This window comes from Acanthopagrus latus, chromosome 9, assembly GCF_904848185.1.
Source record: "Acanthopagrus latus isolate v.2019 chromosome 9, fAcaLat1.1, whole genome shotgun sequence".
NCBI lineage: Eukaryota > Metazoa > Chordata > Actinopteri > Spariformes > Sparidae > Acanthopagrus > Acanthopagrus latus.
Window position 1 is genome coordinate 2456253 of NC_051047.1, and position 22802 is coordinate 2479054.

At 41.1% G+C, this 22802-nt stretch overlaps 2 protein-coding genes across 3 annotated transcripts in view; one reads left to right on the forward strand and one right to left on the reverse strand.

Annotated features, from left to right (window-relative positions):
• Positions 1-2058: 2058 nt before the first annotated feature.
• idh1 (isocitrate dehydrogenase (NADP(+)) 1) lies at positions 2059-12733 on the reverse strand. 2 transcript variants are annotated; one of them, XM_037109335.1, is made up of 9 exons: positions 12596-12733; positions 11407-11536; positions 8011-8302; positions 6513-6615; positions 5535-5712; positions 5267-5418; positions 4978-5118; positions 4671-4833; positions 2059-3133 (listed from the first exon to the last, which is right to left on the reverse strand). In XM_037109335.1, exons 2-9 carry the CDS (start codon positions 11526-11528, stop codon positions 3040-3042), a joined length of 1245 nt encoding a protein of 414 aa, XP_036965230.1. In that variant the 5' UTR covers positions 11529-11536; positions 12596-12733; the 3' UTR covers positions 2059-3039. The 2 variants fall into 2 exon arrangements, with proteins under 2 accessions (XP_036965230.1, XP_036965231.1); XM_037109336.1 differs by lacking the exon at positions 12596-12733 and adding an exon at positions 12549-12567.
• The window catches only part of kcnh3 (potassium voltage-gated channel, subfamily H (eag-related), member 3), a 162905-nt gene continuing 148415 nt past the window's right edge, over positions 8313-22802 (forward strand). Inside the window, exons 1-3 of the mRNA XM_037109334.1 lie at positions 8313-9311; positions 15007-15151; positions 16287-16847. Of these exons, the coding sequence (XP_036965229.1) occupies positions 16772-16847 (76 nt within the window). The 5' untranslated portion in view covers positions 8313-9311; positions 15007-15151; positions 16287-16771. The remainder of the gene's footprint in view (positions 9312-15006; positions 15152-16286; positions 16848-22802) is intronic.

A 22802-nucleotide genomic window follows, 5' to 3' on the forward strand; every position in this document is an offset into this window, starting at 1 on the left:
GAACCGTTCCACTGTTCCAAAAGGAAAAATGTGCCATGCAGTCCTGCCATATTTTGATTCCACTTGTGCACTTAAACAGGTGATATCACTAATTAGCTTGTATTGTTTGGTAGCTAGCATGGTGTGTTACATCGTGCTGGTAGCTTGGCTGTCTCACATATCACGTTTGTGAATTCAGAAAGACACGTCTTCAACTTTGTAACGATGCCCAGCTAATGCAAGGAGAGTTTGCAAAAATGTTTAACAATGTGACATACTAATCCGAGCAGTCACTTGCTTTGTAACATTCTGTAATTTGCATCATTGTGTTCGTTTCTCTCCCATTACTTTGGTGTTCCCTGTCAGATTTGACCGGTCTGGTTTAACTGCTCTTACATTACCACAAAAAAATATAACTCAAAGATAATCACCGAATCTTATTCAACACCTTTTAATGCTGTAAACATTCCAGTCCAGTGGCCGATGGCCATCCACACCACGTATGCATTATATGCCAGGTGCCTCTTCTCATGCCACTTTTATATGTGTCTCGTCCTCTGGAGCCTCTTCATCTGTTGACTGGTCAGTCTCATAAAGAACACCATGTAACAAACTGCAATACAAATCTGTTGAATGACTTCACTGTAAATATGTTGTTACCATAACATTCACAAAGCAATGTGACGTTCTCACTAAAAATGACAAAACTTTGAAATGAGAGTGTATTTATTCATCTATATTCACATACAATAACTGTTATGACCCCAAAAAGTATAATATCTTATTGCCGTTAAATGCAGCTAAAGGTGAGGTTCGCCCAGGTTATCATGCAAGTTAGGGCTGCCACTGCATAAACATCTCTGACATGGCAGGAACATGTTGTCTCCTCATTCTGTTGAAAATGTTAATTCATGCTGTAAAAGTTTTAAAGTTTTATCACAATATTAATCTTTATATTGGTACAACACAAGGGTACAGCACCCTTAGCTGATTAGTCAAGTGGGTGATAATGAACTGTTCTGATAATCAGTTAATCATTTGCTTTATTTTAAATCAGAAACCAACCTCTGCAGGTCATCTATCATTCATACGTCTGTGAGATGAGTGTCTTTGGGTTTTGGACTTTGGGAGAAATCTTAAGACATTTTTCAAAACAAATACTTTATGGAATAATTTTAGTTCCAGCCCTAAATGGCCACAGCATGCTGTCAAGGTTTTCAGTCCTCTGTTTAAGGACAAGAGACGTACCAGGATGGATTTGTTTCAACAGGCTTCCTCCACAGCACTTGTTGTTGACAGGTCTGGGGTGGGATGGGGGATTGATGAATGGTGATGAATTGTGATTAATGGTCATATGGCATTATGCCAAATGAAAATGTCATGTCATGTCATTGTCCATAACCGCTTATCCCTTTCCATGGGGTCACAGGGTGTTGCTGCTGGAGCCAATCCCAGCCTTGTCTCAGGGCGAGGGCAGGGTACTCCCTGGACAAGTCGCCAGCTCATCGCAGGGCCCTCACTGATGAGCAATGTGGGGTTCAGTATCTTGCTCAAGGACACTTCGACATGCAGCTCAGCCTTGCCCTGAGCTGGGATTTGAACTAGCGACCTTTCGATCGCTAGTCGACCTGCTCTACCCACTGAGCTACAGCCGCCCCCCAAATGAAAATATAAATACTAATATTTTGATACATGCACCAAAACACGTGGAATCCAAGGTGTTTCAAGAACAAAATAAACAACCTTTCTTTAAATAAAACAAACAACTTAGATTTTCTTTCTATTAATTTCATTCAAGTGTGTCAGCACTTCTTAGATCATGCATTCATGCAGTTTAAAACAATGACTCCTTGGCGCCCCTGTCATCACATACACCTGTTTATTTTTGTGGCTTAAATGATGCGCTTTGATTGCATCCTGCTTGACTTAAATGCAACTCCTTGTAGTTTTTCAATTAAAAACAACAAATAGCTCCTACACATACACTTCATAATGAGTTACTTATTTTTATTCTCAATTGTATAATTTTAACTGAAAACATCATATGAAGTCAGTCCTGCTCAAAGAATGACACCCATATTTCTTTAAAACCTAATTTATTTTGAGTCATGACATCAGAATTTGACAGACATAATGTCGGGCACAAAGCAAGAGACAATTTGATGAAGAATCTTATGGCAGGATATACATTATTAACATAACTGGATGTTAATACACACACGCACACACACAGGATAGACAAATAAATACACTCTTTAACAACCTTGACTAGTTTAGTGATAAGAGTAAAAAAAAATATATCAAAGGAATGTGTTTTGATCTTGCTAGTATTAGTATACAAGTTGTGTACAGGAGTCAGTCCCCTTGTTTGAATGCTATAAATTTTAATTTCAGTCCACATAGTATGTATCTATGTTAAGTAATACTACTTAACAGTAAACTCTAATGGTATGCACTGTCGTGCTGCTGACAGGTTTCATTAGTAAAATACAGGCTATGGTGGCACTTAATGATAAAATGTTGCTTGAGGTATTGTTAAAACATTACAAGACACAATAGATGACCAGAATCAACTGATGACTTTGACACAAAACAAATAAGGCAGTAAGGTTGTAGAGTCTCCCTCATTCTGACCCCTGTATACCAAAGATCACCAACAAATACTGACAACGCACTACACGCTCAGTTCAGGGGACCTAGTGCAATTAGGGTTAAAAAGATCACTGAGCCATCGGGTCATCTGTCCAGTGTCCGTACAGGAGAGAGTTTTCACTGGCACAAGTAAGGCTGTTTATTAGTAATGCATTAACAGGGATGATGCCCTGAACTGATCCATCCTCCTTACTTCTTGCCAAGGCACCCTGCTTGATAAGCGCCTTAGTCAGGGAGTGACTTGTTTCAGTCCATTTAGGGTAACTGGATCTCCTGGAGATATTGGGCACACTCCTTTCTGCTCCAGTGTTCATTCCAGTAGGTGTATAGATGTCTGTGTGTGAATGAGCATGTGTTTAAATGTATGTTTGTGTGTCTGTGTTAAACTGCTGAGGCTGAGAGGTGAGTTCACAGCTTGGGCTGGCTGGTTAGCTTAATATTCAGGTTCTCTGCCAGTTTATCCAGGAACTCAAAGGTGTTCAAGTAGTCAGCGCGTGTCACACTGCAGACAGAAGAAAGGAGTTCAAAGAGTTGAGAGCACAGAAATTAATTAAGCAGGTATTGAATGTGACAGCTGGGTTTCCACTGCACATATAGCAGGATCTAACAATGTTGCATCATCAGACAGAACAACTTTTGCAGGGTGCAAAATGTGAGGCACACCACATTGCCTTTTTTGTTGAAGCCTACATTTTTAAAGAGAGCACTGTACACTCTACAAAAAGGCATGTACAAAAAGTAAAACCAGGATTTTTCATCAGACTACATGTGATTGTGTATGGAATTAGATTTGTGCCAAAAGAAACAAAACTTCTTAAATGTCAAACAAAAAGGAATTTGAGAGAACATAAAACTAATTTCAAAAATAAAACTTAGAAATTGCAATCAAATAATTTGTCAAATAGTGTAAAATATTGGTCTTTTACTCTTCTTATAATGCATTCTTTTATTTACGGTTCCCTCTGCTTCTCTCTCTGCTCAGACTTTTGCGCTGACTCTCAGCTTTGCGGTCTCTCTGCAGCTCTGTTTCGTTTGCTCCCTGACTTTTTGTTTGCGATTTTGGTAAAAACCTCTCGGGTAGGCGGGCCTTTTCAGCTGAGCGCTCCCGTTGGCTAATTGTTTTTTGACTGACACAGCTCAGTACCTATGTGTTGGTAGCTAGTGCTCTAAACAACCCTGGAACGGAGAGAAAAAGAAGATGACGACGACAGTGAAGAACAACAGTAACAGCTCACAACAAGGAAAACTAACAAAATGTAAGTAGTTATTCCACACATATATTGTTCTTCACTGTCATTGTCGTCATCGTCATCCCTTCTCTCTGTTTTAAAGCCGGGGTCATTTAGCGCGCTAGCTATCTACACATAGGTACTGAGCGGTGTCAGTCAAAAACGAATTAGCCAATGGGGATGCTCTGCTGAAAAAGCTTGCCCACCCGAGAGGTTTGTGCCAAAACTGCAAACAAAAAGTCAGAGAGCACAAACGAGACAGAGCTGCAGAGAGACCACAAAGCTGAGAGTCAGTGCAAAAGTCTGAGCAGAGACAGACCAGCAGTGGGAACCGTAGACAAAATGATGCATTATTAGAAGAGTAAAAGACCAATATTTTACACTATTTGACAAAATATTTGATTGCAAGTTCGAAGTTTTATTTTTGAAATGAGTTTTATGTTCTCTCAAATTCCTGTTTTTGTTTGACATTTAAGAAGTTTTTTTTGTTTCTTTTGGCACAAATCTAATTCCATAATTGTACAATCACAATCTTTAATCTCCCCACTTTTAACCACAAAGTGAATAAAAGAGTGTAAACACCAGAACATGAGCCTCATATTAAGGGGAACAAACTGCCTGATATTGTATGCAGATGCAGCTAGACTTGAGATAGTGGGGTCACATCCTCCACCGAACAATAAATCCATTCTTAATCCACAGTAGGGACACTGTTGGACCTGATGCAGAATCATACAAGGTACAAAGCAATACACATTGACTGTATTGTGACATACAGTATACTGAGTGTTACATAATGAAGAGACGTACTTTGGCAGGCCTTTGATGCAGATTGCTAAATCCTTGGTCATGAAGCCAGCCTCGATGGTCTCGATGCAGACGGCCTCTAGTGCCTCAGCAAACACTTTCAGCTCAGCATTTTTGTCCAGCTTCGCCCTGTGGAGCAAGCCTCGTGTCCACGCAAAGATGGAGGCTACAGTACACAAACACCCAGTGTAAGGACAGAATGTACTGTATTAAAGCAAATATGGTCTATGACACACAATGTTTGTAATATAAATTCAGATGATAGTTAAGTTTGTGTAGTTGATAAATGCTCAGTCTATGCATCGTTTACCTATGGGATTGGTTGAGGTCTCTTTTCCCTGCTGGTGTTGTCTGTAGTGGCGGGTCACTGTGCCATGGGCAGCCTCAGACTCCACTGTGCGTCCATCAGGACAGATTAGCACACTGGTCATCATACCCAGGGAGCCGTAGCCTAAACAGAGTCACACAAAACCACATCAACAACAGATCAACTTTGAAGCTGAGATAGAAAAATCAGCAGTCTTTCAAAATAATATAATTTTGCAGAGATCGTATTATTAGGAATGTTGCTCTGAATGAAATGTTCCGTCTCTACAAACCTTGTGCTACAGAGTCAGACTGTACGTCTCCGTCGTAGTTCTTGCAGGCCCAAATGAAGCCTCCCTCAGACTTCATGGCTTGGGCCACCATGTCATCTATCAGACGGTGCTCATACCAGATGCCTTTGGCCTCAAACTGAGCACGGTATTCTCTGAAGATGTGAGGGTGGAAAACAAGTTGTTAATTACACCTGCTATACACGTGTGTGTATTTGTGGCTGAGAGAGGCAGAGTGTGCATGTGTCTGCATGGACTGGAAAGTCCTTACTTCTCGTAGATCTCCTGAAAGATGTCTTTGAAGCGACCATCGTACTTCTTCAGGATGGTGTTCTTGGTGCTCAGGTACAGAGGCCAGCCTTTGGTCAGACCCATCTGGAATGAGCTGTGGGCAAAGTCCCTGATGGACTTATCTGTATTGTACATCCCCATGGCAACACCACCTGTGCCTGAACAGACACGTGCAGATTGTGCAAACTTTTTTATTTGTGTTTTATTGTTTGTTCAGTATTTTATTATACTAGTATAGTATGACAACCAGCATAACAATGTTTCTATTGAACAGAGACAAACACTGAGAAAGAAAGAAATCCCTGTTGCCTCGTCATTACTCAACCTATTTCAGTGTTTGGCTCTGAGTGATAAAACCACAGGATGTGAGTTACAACAAAATTGAAAAAAAAGATATGCCCAATCTTATAATGTGGACACAATGAAACGTTTTTTTATTTCTGATGCAAGTCCAGCTTAGTTATATTGACTGACATCCATTACACCTGTTATGATACTTGACATAAAAGCCTGAGACTTACAGCCTACAAGCTCATACAGCCACTTCAGACAGATTTTTAACATACATTATATAAATTCAGTTGATAGTTAAGTTTTGTCGCTACAGATTTTGGCTTGAGAAAGAGAGTCAAGAACATCATTTCAAATCAGTTTGGGCTTCGAGCAACATTTCCCAGCTACTTCTGTTGTTTAAGCAAATGTGGAAATGTTATACCATGAAGCTCTCTGAATGTGGACAACAAGACTTTTTAGAGATCATCATTGGAATGGGGGTGAGTAGATAATGATTTTTATTTTTGAGTGGTTTCTTAATCTCTGATGTGTGTTTATCTGCGCACCTGAGAGGTGTATCAACCATATTAAATGTGTACTGTTAAGAATTGTTGGGTATCTTGAAAGACCCACTTGTGTGGATAGGCTGGAAGCATGATGATACATCTGGCGGCTGTGTTCTTACCCTCAAACTCATAGATGACATATTTAACTGGCTCCCCATTTGCGGGAGTGTAGATCATCTCCACTTTTCCAGACCCTGGGACCACAAAGTCTGTAGCTTTGTACTGTGGGGAGAACATTGTGAAAGACAAAAGGTTAACACTAGAAAGACAACAAGGCTCTTTACCAATTAAACTACACAGTCCAGAGGCCTCTTCAGAGATGAATGAACCCTGTGCCATAAAATGTTGTTCGATCAAAGTTCAAATTACAAAGGCTGTCATTAACACCTCTGCAGGACTGGGCAGTCAACACCTGTGGTGTTAAGTGATGCAGTAATGTCAGCAGAGTATAAAAACGGTATACCTCTGACATACATGGAATATCATGTAACTAGCAGCCATTTGACACTTGACCTGGATTTCTCCCCTCTGAGGCTGGAGCTGTTGACTTTGGCACAGTGCCACCAGCTAACCCATGATTTAGTTCTGTGACGTTGCTGCAATTTGTCCAGCCTGTACAGGTAGTCCATTAGGGTCCAAAGGACAGCTGATGAAATATAATTATTGACTGAGACCCTCCCGATAACCCTCACTGTGCTCATCCATGAGCTGACAGGCAGGCAGTAGCCAGTTTGTCACAGAGGTTTACTGGATTTAAATTATGCTTCAGTAACAGAAAGCCTTTATCTATGCACAGAGAAGCTTGAACCAGCTCACTCATCATCTAACAAAGACACTAATATGAATGCTACTCTGTTACAGTTGTTCCTTTTAGCTGCAGCCCCTTTGACGTAGTTCACTTCATATCAGGGTTCTTTCAAACTCATACAGCTGATGTTCACTTTAGCCATTTGTAAAAGCTTACTTACTTACTTATCAAAATGTTGTTTCTTTACTTTGTTATTATCAGTAGTACTTCAATACATTTATTTTCTGTAAACATGTTTAATCAAGCAGTCCGTAGAATAGGAAAGCATCCTTCTGGACTATGCATACACTGTAATAAACTGGAAACTGTCAAACGTGTACTGAGTGCATGGTGAAGAAAGAACATAATAAATATCAGTGTACAACACTGTGCACTCTACTGCTACAGTCTAGTGGGTGGTGGTAATGCTCCTATCAGCTGGTTTGCCAACTGCAATTAAAACTCAGAAAAGACATAAAACTTAAGACATTTTGTCACATTAAAATGCTGTATATTGTGTAATACTTTATGTCCCCCTACACAGAAACTCTCAGTCCTGCTGTGCATTTAGCTGTTGGCCCAGGCTTCATTAGCTGTTTAGCTCTGCAGCTGTTATGGACTGTATGTCGCGATATGGCCCTACTCAAGCCCTGCGTGGTATATTCAACATTCAATACAGAACCAAAAACAGCTAATGAAGCTTCATTGTATTTTAGCAATTTCTGAATGATGGACATAAGTAGTATCTCACATTAACACACATTTTTCAGTTTTTCAATTTTCAGGGCAACAGAGTAAATTTGCCAGGTGGCTTCTTGTGAACAGTCTACCTGATCTCCGTGGGCGTGCCTGCCAATGATGATGGGCTTGATCCAGCCAGGCACCAGGCGGGGGATGTTCTTGCAGATGATGGCCTCCCTGAACACCGTGCCTCCTAGGATGTTGCGGATGGTGCCGTTGGGCGAGCGCCACATCTGCTTAAGCTTGAATTCCTCTACACGCTTCTCATCTGGCGTTATGGTTGCACACTTGATGCCCACGTTGTAACGCTGGACTGCCTCTGCCGCCTCAACCGTCACCCGGTCATCTGTTGCGTCTCGGTTCTCCATACCAAGGTCGAAGCTTTGCAGGGAGAACAAAGAGAATAGAGTTTAGAACAAATAAACTATATTACAATGATTACACACATCTATTGTGTGTTTATATTTCCTAGAGATACTAAATTCATCCTTTTTTTCCAATATTTAACTTAAACAATATGAATATACCTCAATATTTTTGTTTTGTTTAATTAAATATGCCAAACAACATGATGGATCATTGTTAATGAAAAGCTCTGAAGACGTAAAATACTGTCAAAGTTAGAGATCTGAAAATATCTGAGTAAAAAGAATCTAAACAAGCTGATTTTCTCATTCTCATTACTTGGCAAATATGTGATACTAAAAAATACAGACACTACTCAAAAAGATACATAGACATGACTCTTTATATTTGTGTACTTGTGAGTAAGAGAGTAGGCAGTGATGCAAGGAGGAAGAAATGAACTGAACAGACATAGAGACCATTTATAATCTCAACAGCAGAGGCATGGGACACCACAAACAAAGGCAGTGTGTTTAAAGAAGAACAGCAATCATTTACGCTTCAGTATTCACCATTTCACAGAAGCCATGTCACAACCAAACAAAGCCCTGAAAGTAAACATATGCCACTGTTTTAGCTGGCTAGAAGCTAGTCTGTAACTATTCAATTACAATGGTTGTGATGTGGCACAAAGTCCCTGTATCAAATGACATGAACCACATGAATGAGTAGTGAATAAGAGCTTCCAGCTCGAGGAATGGTTGTCATAGCTTTATTCACTCCATATCTCAGCTAACTGCAATTCCTGTGTTACCTGACACAGTGTTTGCATCAAGAATAGCGATTAACCTCTTTACCCACTTTCTTCACAGTACTGAAATGTTCCTGCACGCTCGTTTTTTCTTCTTTTAATTCCTTCTTTTACTTCCTGTTATACGCCTTAGTGAGAGGGAGATCTGCAAAACCAGCCAACAGAACATAGACAAAGGACACAAGGATTCAATTGTGCAGTGACACCTGGCCGTCTACCAAGATATCTGAAAAGGTTGGTCTGCTAGTTATACTTGTAATTGAGAGCCTGCGCATCAAGAACAAACTAGGAAAACAAACTATAATGTGTGTGTATATATATATATATATATATATATATATATATATATATACATATATAGATATAGATATAGATAGATATATATATATATATATATATATATATATATATACATATATAGATATAGATATAGATAGATAGATAGACTAAGGTCTATGTGCATACAGTATAATCCTCTTCAAATATTAGCCTTTTAGGCTATTTTGCATCCACTGGAGTTGTTTGAAAGCAGCCATGACCTTTTACCCACTTTGTTCCTTCCCTTCCCCCGACAGCAAATAGCAAGCAACAACAATAAGACACTCGAAAACTGAAACATACCACAGAGCAAAAAGCTGAACGGTTTCAGGTTCAACAAGAATGTTGCTCTGGATTGTTCCCATGTGGTTAACTGTGTTCATTCAACCTGGATCATTTATTCAACGAGTTGAACATTCCTTGGACAATCTGCTCTGGACTCTCCAGTTTACTGAGAAATTGTTATTTCAACAGAATAGTCATTACACCATGTTGAATCAAATGTGTACTTTGATGCCTGTTGCTCAATTGATCATTAACTTTTATGATGAAAAACAAGAAGTGATTGTGTAAAACATCCATCATATCTATGTGAAAAAAGGAGTTTAAGTTCAAAAATGTGTCCCCACTCCACAGTACGAAGATTTGATCCAATAAAAGGGATGTTTTGTATTGCCTTGTATTAGGGACTTGAAATTCATATAAGAGTCATGCAAATAACATGCAACTCTGAACAAAGTCCATGCAAAAGATAAGGGAAAAAAGATTCCCTTGCATTAGACTGTGCTTAAAATGGACAGTATTCACTAGAATATTATTTGGTTGTAATCTTCTTGATCACTTATCACAAAAAAGATTATAAATAGGCAAGTCCCTCAGTGATTTGAGGGATTTGATTGTAAACTGTTGAGGAAGACTGATGGGCTCCAGCTCTTATCTGTCAACCAAGTGGTCACATTCGTTTTCACCCCTTGTCAGGTGTAATAATACAACTTGTGCTGAAGGACACTGACTTGTTAGTCCTTTTTCATCCATCTTTGTTCAAGCAGAACAAATTAATCACTATTACACTGTCACTCCAGTGTCATTACCCAAGCTTTGCTGGCTGTCTGATCGGTAAAGCTCATTTACAACTGTCAACAGATATGAGAAAGAAGCAAGTTGTCTCATTTCTTATATGTCTATTTCAGAACGTTATTAATGAAGACTTAAAAAGAAAAAGAAAAGTTTTAACATCTTCCAGATATAGTCCGATGAGATATATGAACTGGTGACTTCTACTCTTCCCAGTTTTTCCAGTAAATTTGTGACGAAGAATGTGACGCACAAGAAAAAGCTGAATAGAACTGAACTTGTCTCCTAGCAAAGAGAAAAGAATCAATCAGCTCTTTTCAATGAGTTAACTTGGGTTCCACATATACACGCTAATTATGATATAAAAGTAGTATATTTCATGGTAGAATGAAATCTCTAATAAAAAAAAAAAAAAATAATAATAATAATAATAATAATAATAAAAAGGAGTCTATTCAAAAGTCTATTCATGTAAAATGCATAGAACTAAAAATTAACTTGCTATTATAACAATGCTGAAGGATTGGAAAACGTTTCTCTTTTGGGTAAGATCATAACATTGTGCAATTACACAGTGTGCCTACAACTTTGTAGGTGAGATAAGACTCTGAGGAATCCAAGGTAGACACAAGGTGTGATGCAATTATCAGCCATTTTGCTCTTCACACTCCTTAGGGGGTGACCAGGATAAACAAGCCAAACGAGAAATCCCAGCACTGCAGGAACTGTCACCAAAACTTGAATTCAAACACTGAATTGACAACATAGTGCCTACGGGAAGGGATAACCTGCAGAAGGGCTTTTCTAACAGGTAAACTAGTGAAAGAAAGTCCCACATTATTAAAAAAAAAACAAAAAAAAACAGAAAGTCACTAAAGGACAAAGTTGATCTACAGTGCAGTGCATGCCCTTTGGTCATCATATTGACTGTCTTCACCTGTGCATGTCAAGCTCCAAGTATGGAAGGATGAGTTTCTGCTTAATGAGCTCCCAGATGACGCGGGTCATTTCATCTCCCTGCATCTCCACCACAGAGCCTGCCTTGATCTTGTGAGACATCCTTGAGCCTGGTGGTGGACACAGGGGACACAGACATTGAAGGGGATGATTTAATACATTAAAAAAATGTTAGATCAAAAGGGAGATGGGAAACGAGAGAACATATCAGAAATAGTAGCGGCAGTAGCAGTATTTTTTTAAGCTTCTGCTGACTAAGACTTGCTGCTACAGTTATCTTCCTTGACTACTGGTCTGACAAAATAAAACGTACACCTTTGGCCTTAGCATCCTGTGATGCAGTATAATAACTTGTGACTGAAGAAATAAGTAAGCGTATAATCAGTTCACCCATTTGAGCTTTCAAGTGTGACACAGACACCATGGACTAAAGTCCTTCTTTTCACATCACCGGACTCAATGAATGAATTCTTTCAAAACATGAACCATAAGTCGCCCACCCTCATGCTCTGCATACATTTACTCAACCTGATAAACTCTATAATCATCTTAAGTGTGAGTAGCTCAAAGTGAAGCAAACAGCATAAGCTTTGATTGGTCCAAGACAGAAATGCATTACAACTTGAGGATTTCTATCATTTTGGGGGCCAAAAATACAGGACGTCCGCAAAAGTTACATAAGTAGACAATCTGATGATCGTATGATGGGGAGGAGACTGGTGAGAGCCACAGTCTGCCTTACTGCAGGCCACACCAGGAATGCACAGTTAACATAGCACATACCGTACACTTCTGAATCATAACGTTATTTATGTAAATGGCAGCGTTAAAGACGAAGACAGGACGCAGTTTGCTAACACAATGGGCCTCAATGACCAACTTAGAGTCTGTCTGCTGTAAATACTACTGCATTTGAGAAAAGGCCTCCGTACGTTACATTAGGATGATCCTCATTCATTCGAAGCCAAACAAGAATCATTTTAGCTTAATGTATGTTAGCTTCATCAAGTCAAACTGTGGCTAAGCAATGTAGCAGAACAATGAGATGTAAAATGAGATAAGAGTAGAGAACATTAACAACACACTTCCCTGTATTGTTACGTCGCCACCAAGCTAACTTACTTCGTTACGCAGCGAGTAAAACTTCATTATATTTCAGAAACAACTACCTTAAGGTTTGGTCTACAATAGTCAGTGACGAGAAGAAGGATATCCAGTCCGGTCCAACTGAGCTCAGAGCGGTTCAGGCTGATAGAAAATAGCAGGTACCCGGTTCCCACCTCCCGGACATCGTTGACAAAGTATTGGCCAATAAGAGAAACGAGGAAAACCTACCCATCAATCAGATTAGCCCAAACAGCAGGAGGGGCGTGACTTGACCGGGCGGGGACTGCAAACATGCCTTGCTGATTGGTCCGAGCTACACCTCGATGATGTATTAAATAACAGCTCATTGAATCTAAGTTCCATAAAAAAATTGATACTGAGGAATTTTTCTTGTATTCATTCAATAAAACATAATCTGGTGGATTGTGTGTCCTAAGATACTTAACAGGTTATATCCCCAAATCATTATTCTCAGAAATAATAATATTAATAATAATAAAAACATTTTTATATAGCACTTTACTAAACAAGAGTGTGTCAGAGACAATGAGAATACAAGAAAAACAGCAGATGACGAACAGCAGGTAAAAAAACAAACAAACAACTAGATAAACAACTCAATGATTATAAAACATTGTGGGATAAATTAAAAAGTTGTAAGCAAAACGATAAATCACTGAACTTTAATTTAAGATTCATGAATTCCTTCCTATAAAAGCGGGTTTTAAGAGTGGATTAAACAGATGCTAATGTTGACCAGTTACTCTCAGTCACAAGCCATACCAGCAGTGCCGTATCCACTGATCTGAACTTTGAGCCCACATTTATGTTGGGGCCATGTCAGCCGTGGCCCAATCACCACACATTGCCCATATGTCAGGTCTCTGGGAGCTCAATGTAATTTCCTGTGGTCAAACACCCATAACAAGTTTGTCAAGCACAGACTGTACCATGGAAATGTTATGTAAATGAAGTAACAATTGTCACAAAAGGCTTACCTCCTGTTGCCAGTAGGTGGAACAATGACTATACCTCATAATGAGCATGTGGATGTGCTATGGTCAGGATTGGGATCAAACATGTGGGTAACTTTGGGTAAGACTGGACAGTGTACACTCATGTTGCAACAACTTTCTGTTTCACAGTGAATAACACATAGCCACAGCAACATCATCCAATGAAATCTATTGATGTTCATGTCATAAACCACCATCAAGGTATTATGGGTTTTCTCATCACATTAGAGGTGAATTTGGTCAGCCTGCTAGGAGGTGTGTAAACATGGCTCTAGAAGTTCTGGGCAGTTTTAACCATGTGCTGTGAAGAACTAGCAATATCCTGTTCTATGGTAAAACTTCCACCATTGCTCCACCACCATGCTATGCCATTCAACAAAAACTCAAAATATTCACAACATAGCATCATCAAGATCTAAACAGTTTACTAACCATGTTTGAGGTGGAGCCAGTCATCTGGCTAGGATTAGAACATGACCATCTAAAACAATTGCATTTTCCGAGTACCACTAGGTGGCACAATGGCTATAACTGATCAGTGGTGTATTCATGTCTTCTGGATGGGACTCTAACCAAATGACATAACATTTGGGGCAGATTTGAGCACAATGGAGTGACATCAACTTCCTGTTTCATGGCAAATCACGGTATTCACCTTTTAACAAAAAGCGACAAAGAAGATCTCCCAGTGTACATCTCCTCTGATGATGAAGAGGTACGTGAGTTTGAGCTACAGGGAGTCTGCTCCTTCAGTTTCTGGCCTTGGATCCTCAACATTGAGGAGATACTGGATGGGTCCTTTTGAGGATGAAATGTGGACTTATAACAGTGTCTATGATTAGGACTGACAACTTTGTTTGCTGCAGGATAGCTTGTATAAATTGCATTCATATAGTGCTTTGAGGGGACTTTGGCTTCCATCCTCAGCTGCATGTTGAAGTGCCTGTGGGCAAGAGACTGAACCCCAAATTGCTCCCATTTGTCTTTCCATATGTGTGTGAATGGCTGAGCATAAAATATCTAGGGATGCTTTGGTTAGCATAGTTTGTCCAATGAGCAGGTTGGCATGGCAGCCTTTGCCATCACTGCATGAATGTGCGTGTGAATGGGCCAGATGTGGCCATCGAATAGACTAGGGGGGTCTGGCACCATGTACTTCATAGAGCGCCTCTACTTTTTGCATATTTTACGTGTGAAATAAACTAATGTTGGATCAGCACATTAACCAAGGTCCATAGTTGTAGAGCAGGAAGCCATCCATAATAAGGATGTTATGTAAATTGATAAACAGTCACAATCAACTAGATAGATTTAATTATAATTTTATTTTATTATAGGGAATATCTTTGAAGTTATTATTTATAATATCTATACAAATTCAAACGTATAACTTCCAGCAATGCAAAAGTTAAAATTGTGGTGTCCAAAATGTATTCATCACATGTTCTGTGTCACAGGGCAGGAGTCCTCTGCATTCTGGGTGGTCCTGGAGCAGCTGAGAGTGGACGTCAACCAGCCAAAAACTACAAAATATGAAGCAGACCACTGACCCTCTCACCCTACTTGCTTCCAGGCAACCAGAAGACACCTGCAGAAGACATGGTCTGTGAAGCAAACTGCAATTGTCTCACACTTCTGATGATAGGAGGCAAGGACTTTACTTCCTACCTAGCATGTGGATGGGTTATGGCATGGACTCTTAGCAAATACATCAGATTTGGAAAAGATTGGACAACATACGTTAAAATTATAGCAACCTCCTGTTTCATGGAGACTAACTTGTTGCCACAGGAACCGTGTTCAGTGCGAAGTCACACTTTTCACGGGACACAATAATCACACCCTTAAGGATTTTCTGAGCAAATGTCAGGTCTCTGCCATCAATACTCATTTGGTTGTTGTGTCTGTTTTCATTGATTCTTGATAGATCAGCTGTGGGCTATACATTCTGGTTATTGCAGTGGATCTGGGCCCATATTCACAAAGAATGTTAAGGCTAAAAGTAGCTCCTAACAGGCGACTTTAGGAGCAACTCCTAAAAATAATGGGTGTGTCAGTCTTTACTTTACGACTCCTAATTTTTGAAAATAAGAGTTATTCACAAAGCATTTTAGGCCTACAAGTAGCACCTACGTCTGGGAGACCTTATAAGTAGTCCAGAGGACTCCTAACTCGCTAAGACCTACTCACAGCCAAATGTTTTGGAATTATTAAAACGATGTTGGATGGACCGCAAAGGGACTGAAGTCGTGGTTGAATTGGTGAGGGACGCAACAACGTGAGTTCCGCCTGTAACCAGAAGATGGCAGAGTCTCCCTGTGCGCTGAGGACTGACCGGCTCTCTGGCGTCTCCAGCTGCACGGGGCCATGAGGTCCTGAGGAGGCGAGGGACAGGCAGCCGAGGACATCATCGTGCTTTCTTAAAAAATGTCAGGAAAATCTTAAAATCAGCCAGGTATAGGCGTAGCTGCATATGCTAATATGGTTCATTCCATACTCTTGGACAGCGTTAGAATTTGAACTGAGGGTATTCCTTTTAAATGCCGTAGGTGGGATTTGAATTAGTTTTTTTTTTTTTTTTTTTTTTTTTAATCTTTGAACCCTTTGAAAGTATCGCTGATCTTGCTTCATGTAAACAGCAGCTGATCAGTTAAAGGGGGTCTGCTCATTTCTCACACAATAGGAGAAAGGCCAGCGGCTCCTCAAACAGCCCTCCTCTCCTCTTCTTTGTCTCCAGGTCCCACCTCCTTCCTACAGCAGGGCCACAGCATGGCAAGACCCGAAAGGCATCATGTGACTCTGCATCTGCTCTCAGTGGAGAGAGAGAGAGGGAGAGAAGGCTGAGGAGGAGCTTGCTGCGATAACATTCACTCCACGCACCATCAGCATCAGAAACTTGCGGTCTATCCATCCTCGTCTCTTTATCGGGCGCGCTTGGTTTTGCGAACACACTCTGTCCTCTTGATGTGTTTTTCCCCCCGCTGGAAGGTGCACAGGTGCATCCCATGGTTGATAGTCGCTCTCTGCTGAGTTGATTATGGTCACAACCCCCACGGTGCCAAGGTGGAGTCACCGCGCGTATCTCGGATCGGTGCGCTTCTCCAGGGGCTGGGATGCGCACCGGGCACCTCTCGCTTCCTGCCAAGTTTCGGGTCTCAGCAGGAGTCAAGCGCTGCTGCCCCCGGCCGCCGAGGCAGGAGGACCCAGTCGACCCGGAGCAGGATGCCGGTGATGAGAGGGCTGCTGGCCCCTCAAAACACCTTCCTGGACACCATCGCCACTCGCTTTGATGGCACCCGTGAGTAACAAACCGAAGCTTTCTGCCGATCCCCCCTGCCCACTGCATACAGTTTACATACAGCAGCTCCTCTACATAGTTCTCCCACTCATATTACACAAGGAAGTCACTGTATGGAACACTACATACAAACTAGACCTATGAGCCTGTGTACATTAAGGAATGATACAACTTCAAAAGTGTAAAAGATATTCACCTTTTCATTCTGGCTAAATGAATGAGAACATCTACAAAGTGACATCCTGTGTGAGAAGGAGCAGCCAACACGCTGGTCTTGCATTCTAATGACTGCTGATATGTTTTGTAATAGATGCAACTGAAACAGATGTACTGTGCTGAATTGAAGTTGCTTCAGTTCCATTGTGCATCACTGAGTATGTACTGCGCACGTTCCACTCTGTTTTGTCTCCTGTAGTCAAATAGTCTCACCAGAAAGGTTGTGGTTCACTGTTTGAGTGTCACTCTTGTACTTGGCTTCCCCGACGAGCCGACATGAATCCTGTTTTACTCTGATCTCCATCATGATGTCACTCGGGGTGTTCAGGCAGGAACAGCTGAAATGCTGCTGGAGAGAGGGAGGCAGGATGGTGGCTTCTTTCTTTGGCAAGGGTGTCCTGTTAGCAGATGCGATGAGCAGCCTGCGTGTGTTCGGGCCCATGCCGGGTAGGTGGGTGGGTGAGAGATGCTTATATCGTGTTTGGGCTGTTCAGCTTTCCTTCTGTGTTGATTATTCAAGGCGACGGGAGTTTGAGTGAGTCTGCAAGTGAGCCTGTGTCTCTAAACCAGTTATATGTGACAGCATGATAGAACAGATTATTTGCCCATGCAGCAAGCATGTTGCACATGCTAGATGCAGATCCTGAGCTCACTCAAGGTTTTTCCAAGACCTCTCCTCTCCTCTCCTCTCCTCTCCTCTCCTCTCCTCTCCTCTCCTCTCCTCTCCTCTCCTCTCCTCACTACACAGACAAAACCACAGTGGCAATTGTGCCTCATGATTTTGTCAACAAAACATTTAAGCACTCTGACTTTTAAAGGCAAAGTGAGTTTTTTTTTTTTTTTTTCATGTTGTCTCTCAGTAAGAAATAAGCAGCCCAGTCGCCAGGATACAATGAGGGCTATAAATGTTTCTGTTCACATTTACATCTGTTCACATTTACACATGTCCCAGGCCTACGCGCCATATTGACATTGACATCTCTACCAAACATGCAACGTAACAGGTTCACATGACATGTTTAATGATCTGACTGTCATATCAAGGGGTAATGGTGGGGAATCTGCAGATCTCGGTACAATAGAAACTGGATGTATTTGAGGCTGTTCACATTTGATATCAACATTTCTGTGTAATCCAATCAGAAGTGGACAGCTTTGTGCCCATCAGTTCACACCTGACGTTAACATGCTTCTTGAGTGATCACTTGTTATCATATTGCATATCTTCATGTATAACATTTGCCAGATTAATACGAAGGCCCAAGTAGTTAAGAATGAGTTGGTCACACAGTTCCTAAAACTCCACAACTCAGAAAATGTAGCAATTTTTAAGGGAGTCTGGGGATTTTTATCTATGGGTGTCAAAAAAAAGTAGCCTATGTTGGTTACTGTTTACAAAATTAATAGTTAACTTTCACAAAGTTTGGTATGTTTCTTCTCATTCAACAACTATTACAATCACACAATTAAGTGAGGGAGTCCGGTGATTTTTGTGGTAACCAGTTCAACCAGTTGGTTGTAAGAGACAAAGTTCAAACAAGCATTTGCTGCTAATATTGGCAGGTTAAGGGAGACCAGTCATGTTGCTTGTATAACAGTGAATCACCATAAGATCTGTTCCTAACCCCAACCAAACTGCATTTGTCCCTAAACCTAACCGGACCAAACGGTACAACATAAAGTAGAAAACTAAATGTAAAGGTTCAACATACCTGTGGAAAAGCAGAAACACCTTGCAGATATGTTACATTGCCAACATTTATTCTGCCAGGCGGGTTGGAATTGAGATATGCCGTGATGACAAAAAGGAGTAAATTAGTTCTCTGTACTATATTGTGCTTTATCTTCACACTCATCTCTCTACTGCTCTGTTTCATATGACAAAGAGTCTACAAATACCTCAGGTCTCAAACACTAATACCATGTAGCCTGAATTATTCAGAGGACATGCTTGCATACATGTGCAGTGCACACAAATCAGACAGCACAACGTAAATCCCATTCCTTTTCATGTTCTGGAGATGAGCCCTCATCGTGTAAAGCAGGGGTCTAAGCCCAGCTATTTTTCTCTGAGTGGCTAAAACACAGGCTTCTATTTGCTGAGAGTCTGATAATTACACATCTCCAGCCGTACATGTGCAGTCATTGTAATTAACTCACATAGATGTCAAGAATTCATCCCAGGCTGGTGGGATGGGAGAGTGTGTGTAGCTTCTCTGGAGGGAGGAGGGGGAATTTTGGTTGCCTGAATGTAAATCCATTCAGACTGGGAAAAACATTGGCTGGTGGCATTAGTTCCTCATTAAATCAGTCACTTGAGTTAGAGTGGCGCATAGTTCAGTTATGTGTCTGTATGTGGAGGTGATGGATGCTTTGTGTCTCAGTGAACACTGTGTGTGTGTGTGTGTGTGTGTGTGTGTGTGTGCGTGCTTTTTGTTGTAATGTGAATCATATGGAAATTATGATTACTTTAAAAAGGCATTCATCTCTGCCAAGGCCATACCTGAAAGCACTTTTTTTCTCATGTTGAAGACTATTAGCTGCTTTGTGTAGCTGTTCCATTGTTTCATTGTCAGTCGACTGATGTGGACCGTTGGCATTGCTTGGAAATGTCTCAGGGCCTTAAATTCCAAGTTAAAATCACAAAAGGCAGATTTCTAAACATTCTACCAACAAATGAGACTCACACTTACAGTACACTCAGGGCACAGTGTGCATCTGTTACTCATGTCCACTGGGCTCCAACAACACTTTCTGCACTTGCTCTGGCTCAAACAGGATATCTAAGTAGAGAGGGTGCACACCCAAACTCCAGCAAGATCCTTGATTGCCTGATGGAGACCCTATTGATATATTAAATGGTAAGTCTGCTTTGATAAACGCTCAGGATCTTATTAACTACTCCTTTACAAACCTGAAAGGAGAGATGTCCTGTCCTGTTTAGACTTTCTGTCTCCTGCTCATATTGAGTACCAAACTGATAATGGAATGGAATGTGTACACCCTGTTGGAATCATTTTTACCTAGGTTAACATTAGACCAGGGACTTCTATTGGAGACGGAGTCAGTGTTCTGTGGGAGCTGAATATTAATATTGTAGAACTAGGACTGTGATGACTACTCAACCCATCAATTGGTTGATTGACCAAAAATGAATGACCAAATATTTTCAATATGATATTCAATATCAAGAACAAATAACACTACAAATTCCTGCCTTTCAAATGTGAGGATCTGCTGTCTTTTTTTTTAATCTTTGCCAAAGAATGTTTTTAACCGTGTCTGTGTGTTTGTTTTGTCATCAAGATTACACAAAAACGGGACTTCCGGGTGGGACACGGATAAGATGGCAGCTTAGTTAGGGAGCTCCCGCCTGCACCCTCTACAAAGTCATTGAATTAGCCCCCCAAAAAAGCGAAATATCACCTCTATATACTCTGTTAAGCGGGGGTAATGATGGATACCAGGCTAAAAGGCAAGAGGGGGACTCAGCAGCCAGAAATAAATGACGACGAAAGACCACTTGGCGACACGCAGACCACCGCTAGCAAACAGGCTAACGCAATGCCAGGCGAAGAGAAAGTTGATCTGGACTTGATCCTTCGGGAGCTGAGGGGCTTTCGCCAGGACAACAAGCAACAGTTGGAGGACATTAAGGGGGAAATTTCAAAGACCAACGTAAGACTAGACGAGGCGGAAGAGCGAATAATGAAAGTCGAGGAACGAGTCCAAAACACAGAGGATATTTTAGCAGAAATGCTTAAGCTACACAACTCACTGGATGCCAAGATAACCGACCAGGAGAACCGGTCGAGACGTGAAAACATACGGCTCTATGGGGTCACCGAGGGAGCCGAAAAGCAGTCCCAATCCATGACTTCATTTGTGGAAAAGTTACTCCGCGAAAACCTCGACATACCCGACGACATGCCCTTGCACCTGGAAAGAGCGCACCGCGCGCTCGGTCCACAGCCACCTGAGGACGCAGCGCCGAGATCCATCCTGGTGAGATTCCTCAGCTCCAAAACAAAAGAAAATGTTCTCCGCTTAGCTTGGCAGAAAAAGGGCTTTACCTGGCAAGGGAGGCGAATAAACCTGGACAACGATTATGCACCGCGTACTCTTCAGAAAAGAAGGGCATATACAGAAATACGCAAGATCTTGAAGGAGCGCCAGATCCCGTTCCAAACCCTGTATCCAGCGCGGCTTAAAGTCAAATATAACGACGAAACCCAGATCTACGAGAGCGCCGAGGAAGCGGCAACTGACATGTCAGACAGAGGATACCCGGTAGAGATCGCCAGACCTCCAGAGACGCTGATGGACAAACTGCGACAGCTGACGTGGGAGAGGAACAGCCAGCGGAGGGGGAGACGCGCATCCCACCCCAGACGAGAGTCCAACTTCAAGGAGAGACTACAATCTTTCAGGCGGGCCTCACCTCCAACAACTTCAAGTTAAGACTGGTCATGTTTGTCTGGTAAATGAGCCCCCCCATCATTTTCATTTCTTTTTATTTTTTCCCCTTCAAAGTCAGGTAGACTGGGCTGGTGTATTTACAAATATAAAAACCTAAATCTAAACGGGGAAATGTCACTATTACCTGGCCATTCCGATCAATGATGTTAAGTTACTAAATGCAAGACTACAGGGTGCAGGGGGGGTCTTGTTGGTGCAGCTATCTTCAGTAGGGCCCCCTCTTCTGGATTCAGGGAGGGACTTTCCCTAGAGACTCTAGTAGGGTCACATCAAAGACCTCTGAAGTGGAAGTCATACACAGTTTTGTTATATTTCATGATTATTTGTTCTGTATTTTTGGTTTAACATTCTTTTTCTATGTTCATTCCCTGTCAGTTCTTTCAGGGAGGGGAGGCTTCCCTAGGAAGTATATGGAGATTGATTTCTGTTCACATGTATGCAAGGTAAAACTCTAAAATTAGCTTCTTATAATGTAAATGGTATACATAGTCCAATCAAAAGAGGGAAAATTTTGTCCAAATTAAAAAAAGAAAAAATTCAAATCGCTTTTCTACAGGAAACACATTTGAGTGATATAGAGCATGATAAGCTAAACAAAATGGGCTTCAAATACATATATTCATCTTCTCACAAATCAGGACGCCGCAGAGGAGTCGCTGTATTGATATCTGGTCAAGTTAAATATGAGCACGTGTCAGAAATTAGGGACAAGGAAGGAAGATTTGTTTTGGTTACTGGGAAAATTAACGGAGCCTTAATAACCCTTCTGAATGTCTATATCCCCCCTGGAAGTGACTGGCTATTTTACAAGAAAATATTTGAAATGATGACTACAAAAAGCCAGGGCACTTTAATCTGTGGAGGAGACTTTAATATTCGTTTGAATCCTAGATTAGACTCCTCCAATAAAAAGTCAGACTTAAAAGCTATCAGTAAGAAAGTGAATGCTTTGATGAGGGAAGTGGGAATTGTCGATGTTTGGAGGGAATTGTATCCGTCTGGCCGAGATTTTACCCACTTCTCCTCACCTCATGCAGTTTATTCCAGATTAGATTATTTTTTCACTTTTGGCAAAGACTTTCACAGAATAAGACAATGTAATATTGGTCCGATTACTTTATCTGACCATAGCCCCATATACATGTCAATACATTTAGACAATGAACCAAGATCTTTACCTTGGCGCCTGAATTCGAATCTTCTAAACAACTCACAAATTAAGGAAAAAATTAGGAAAGAAATTAAAATATATCTGGAGCT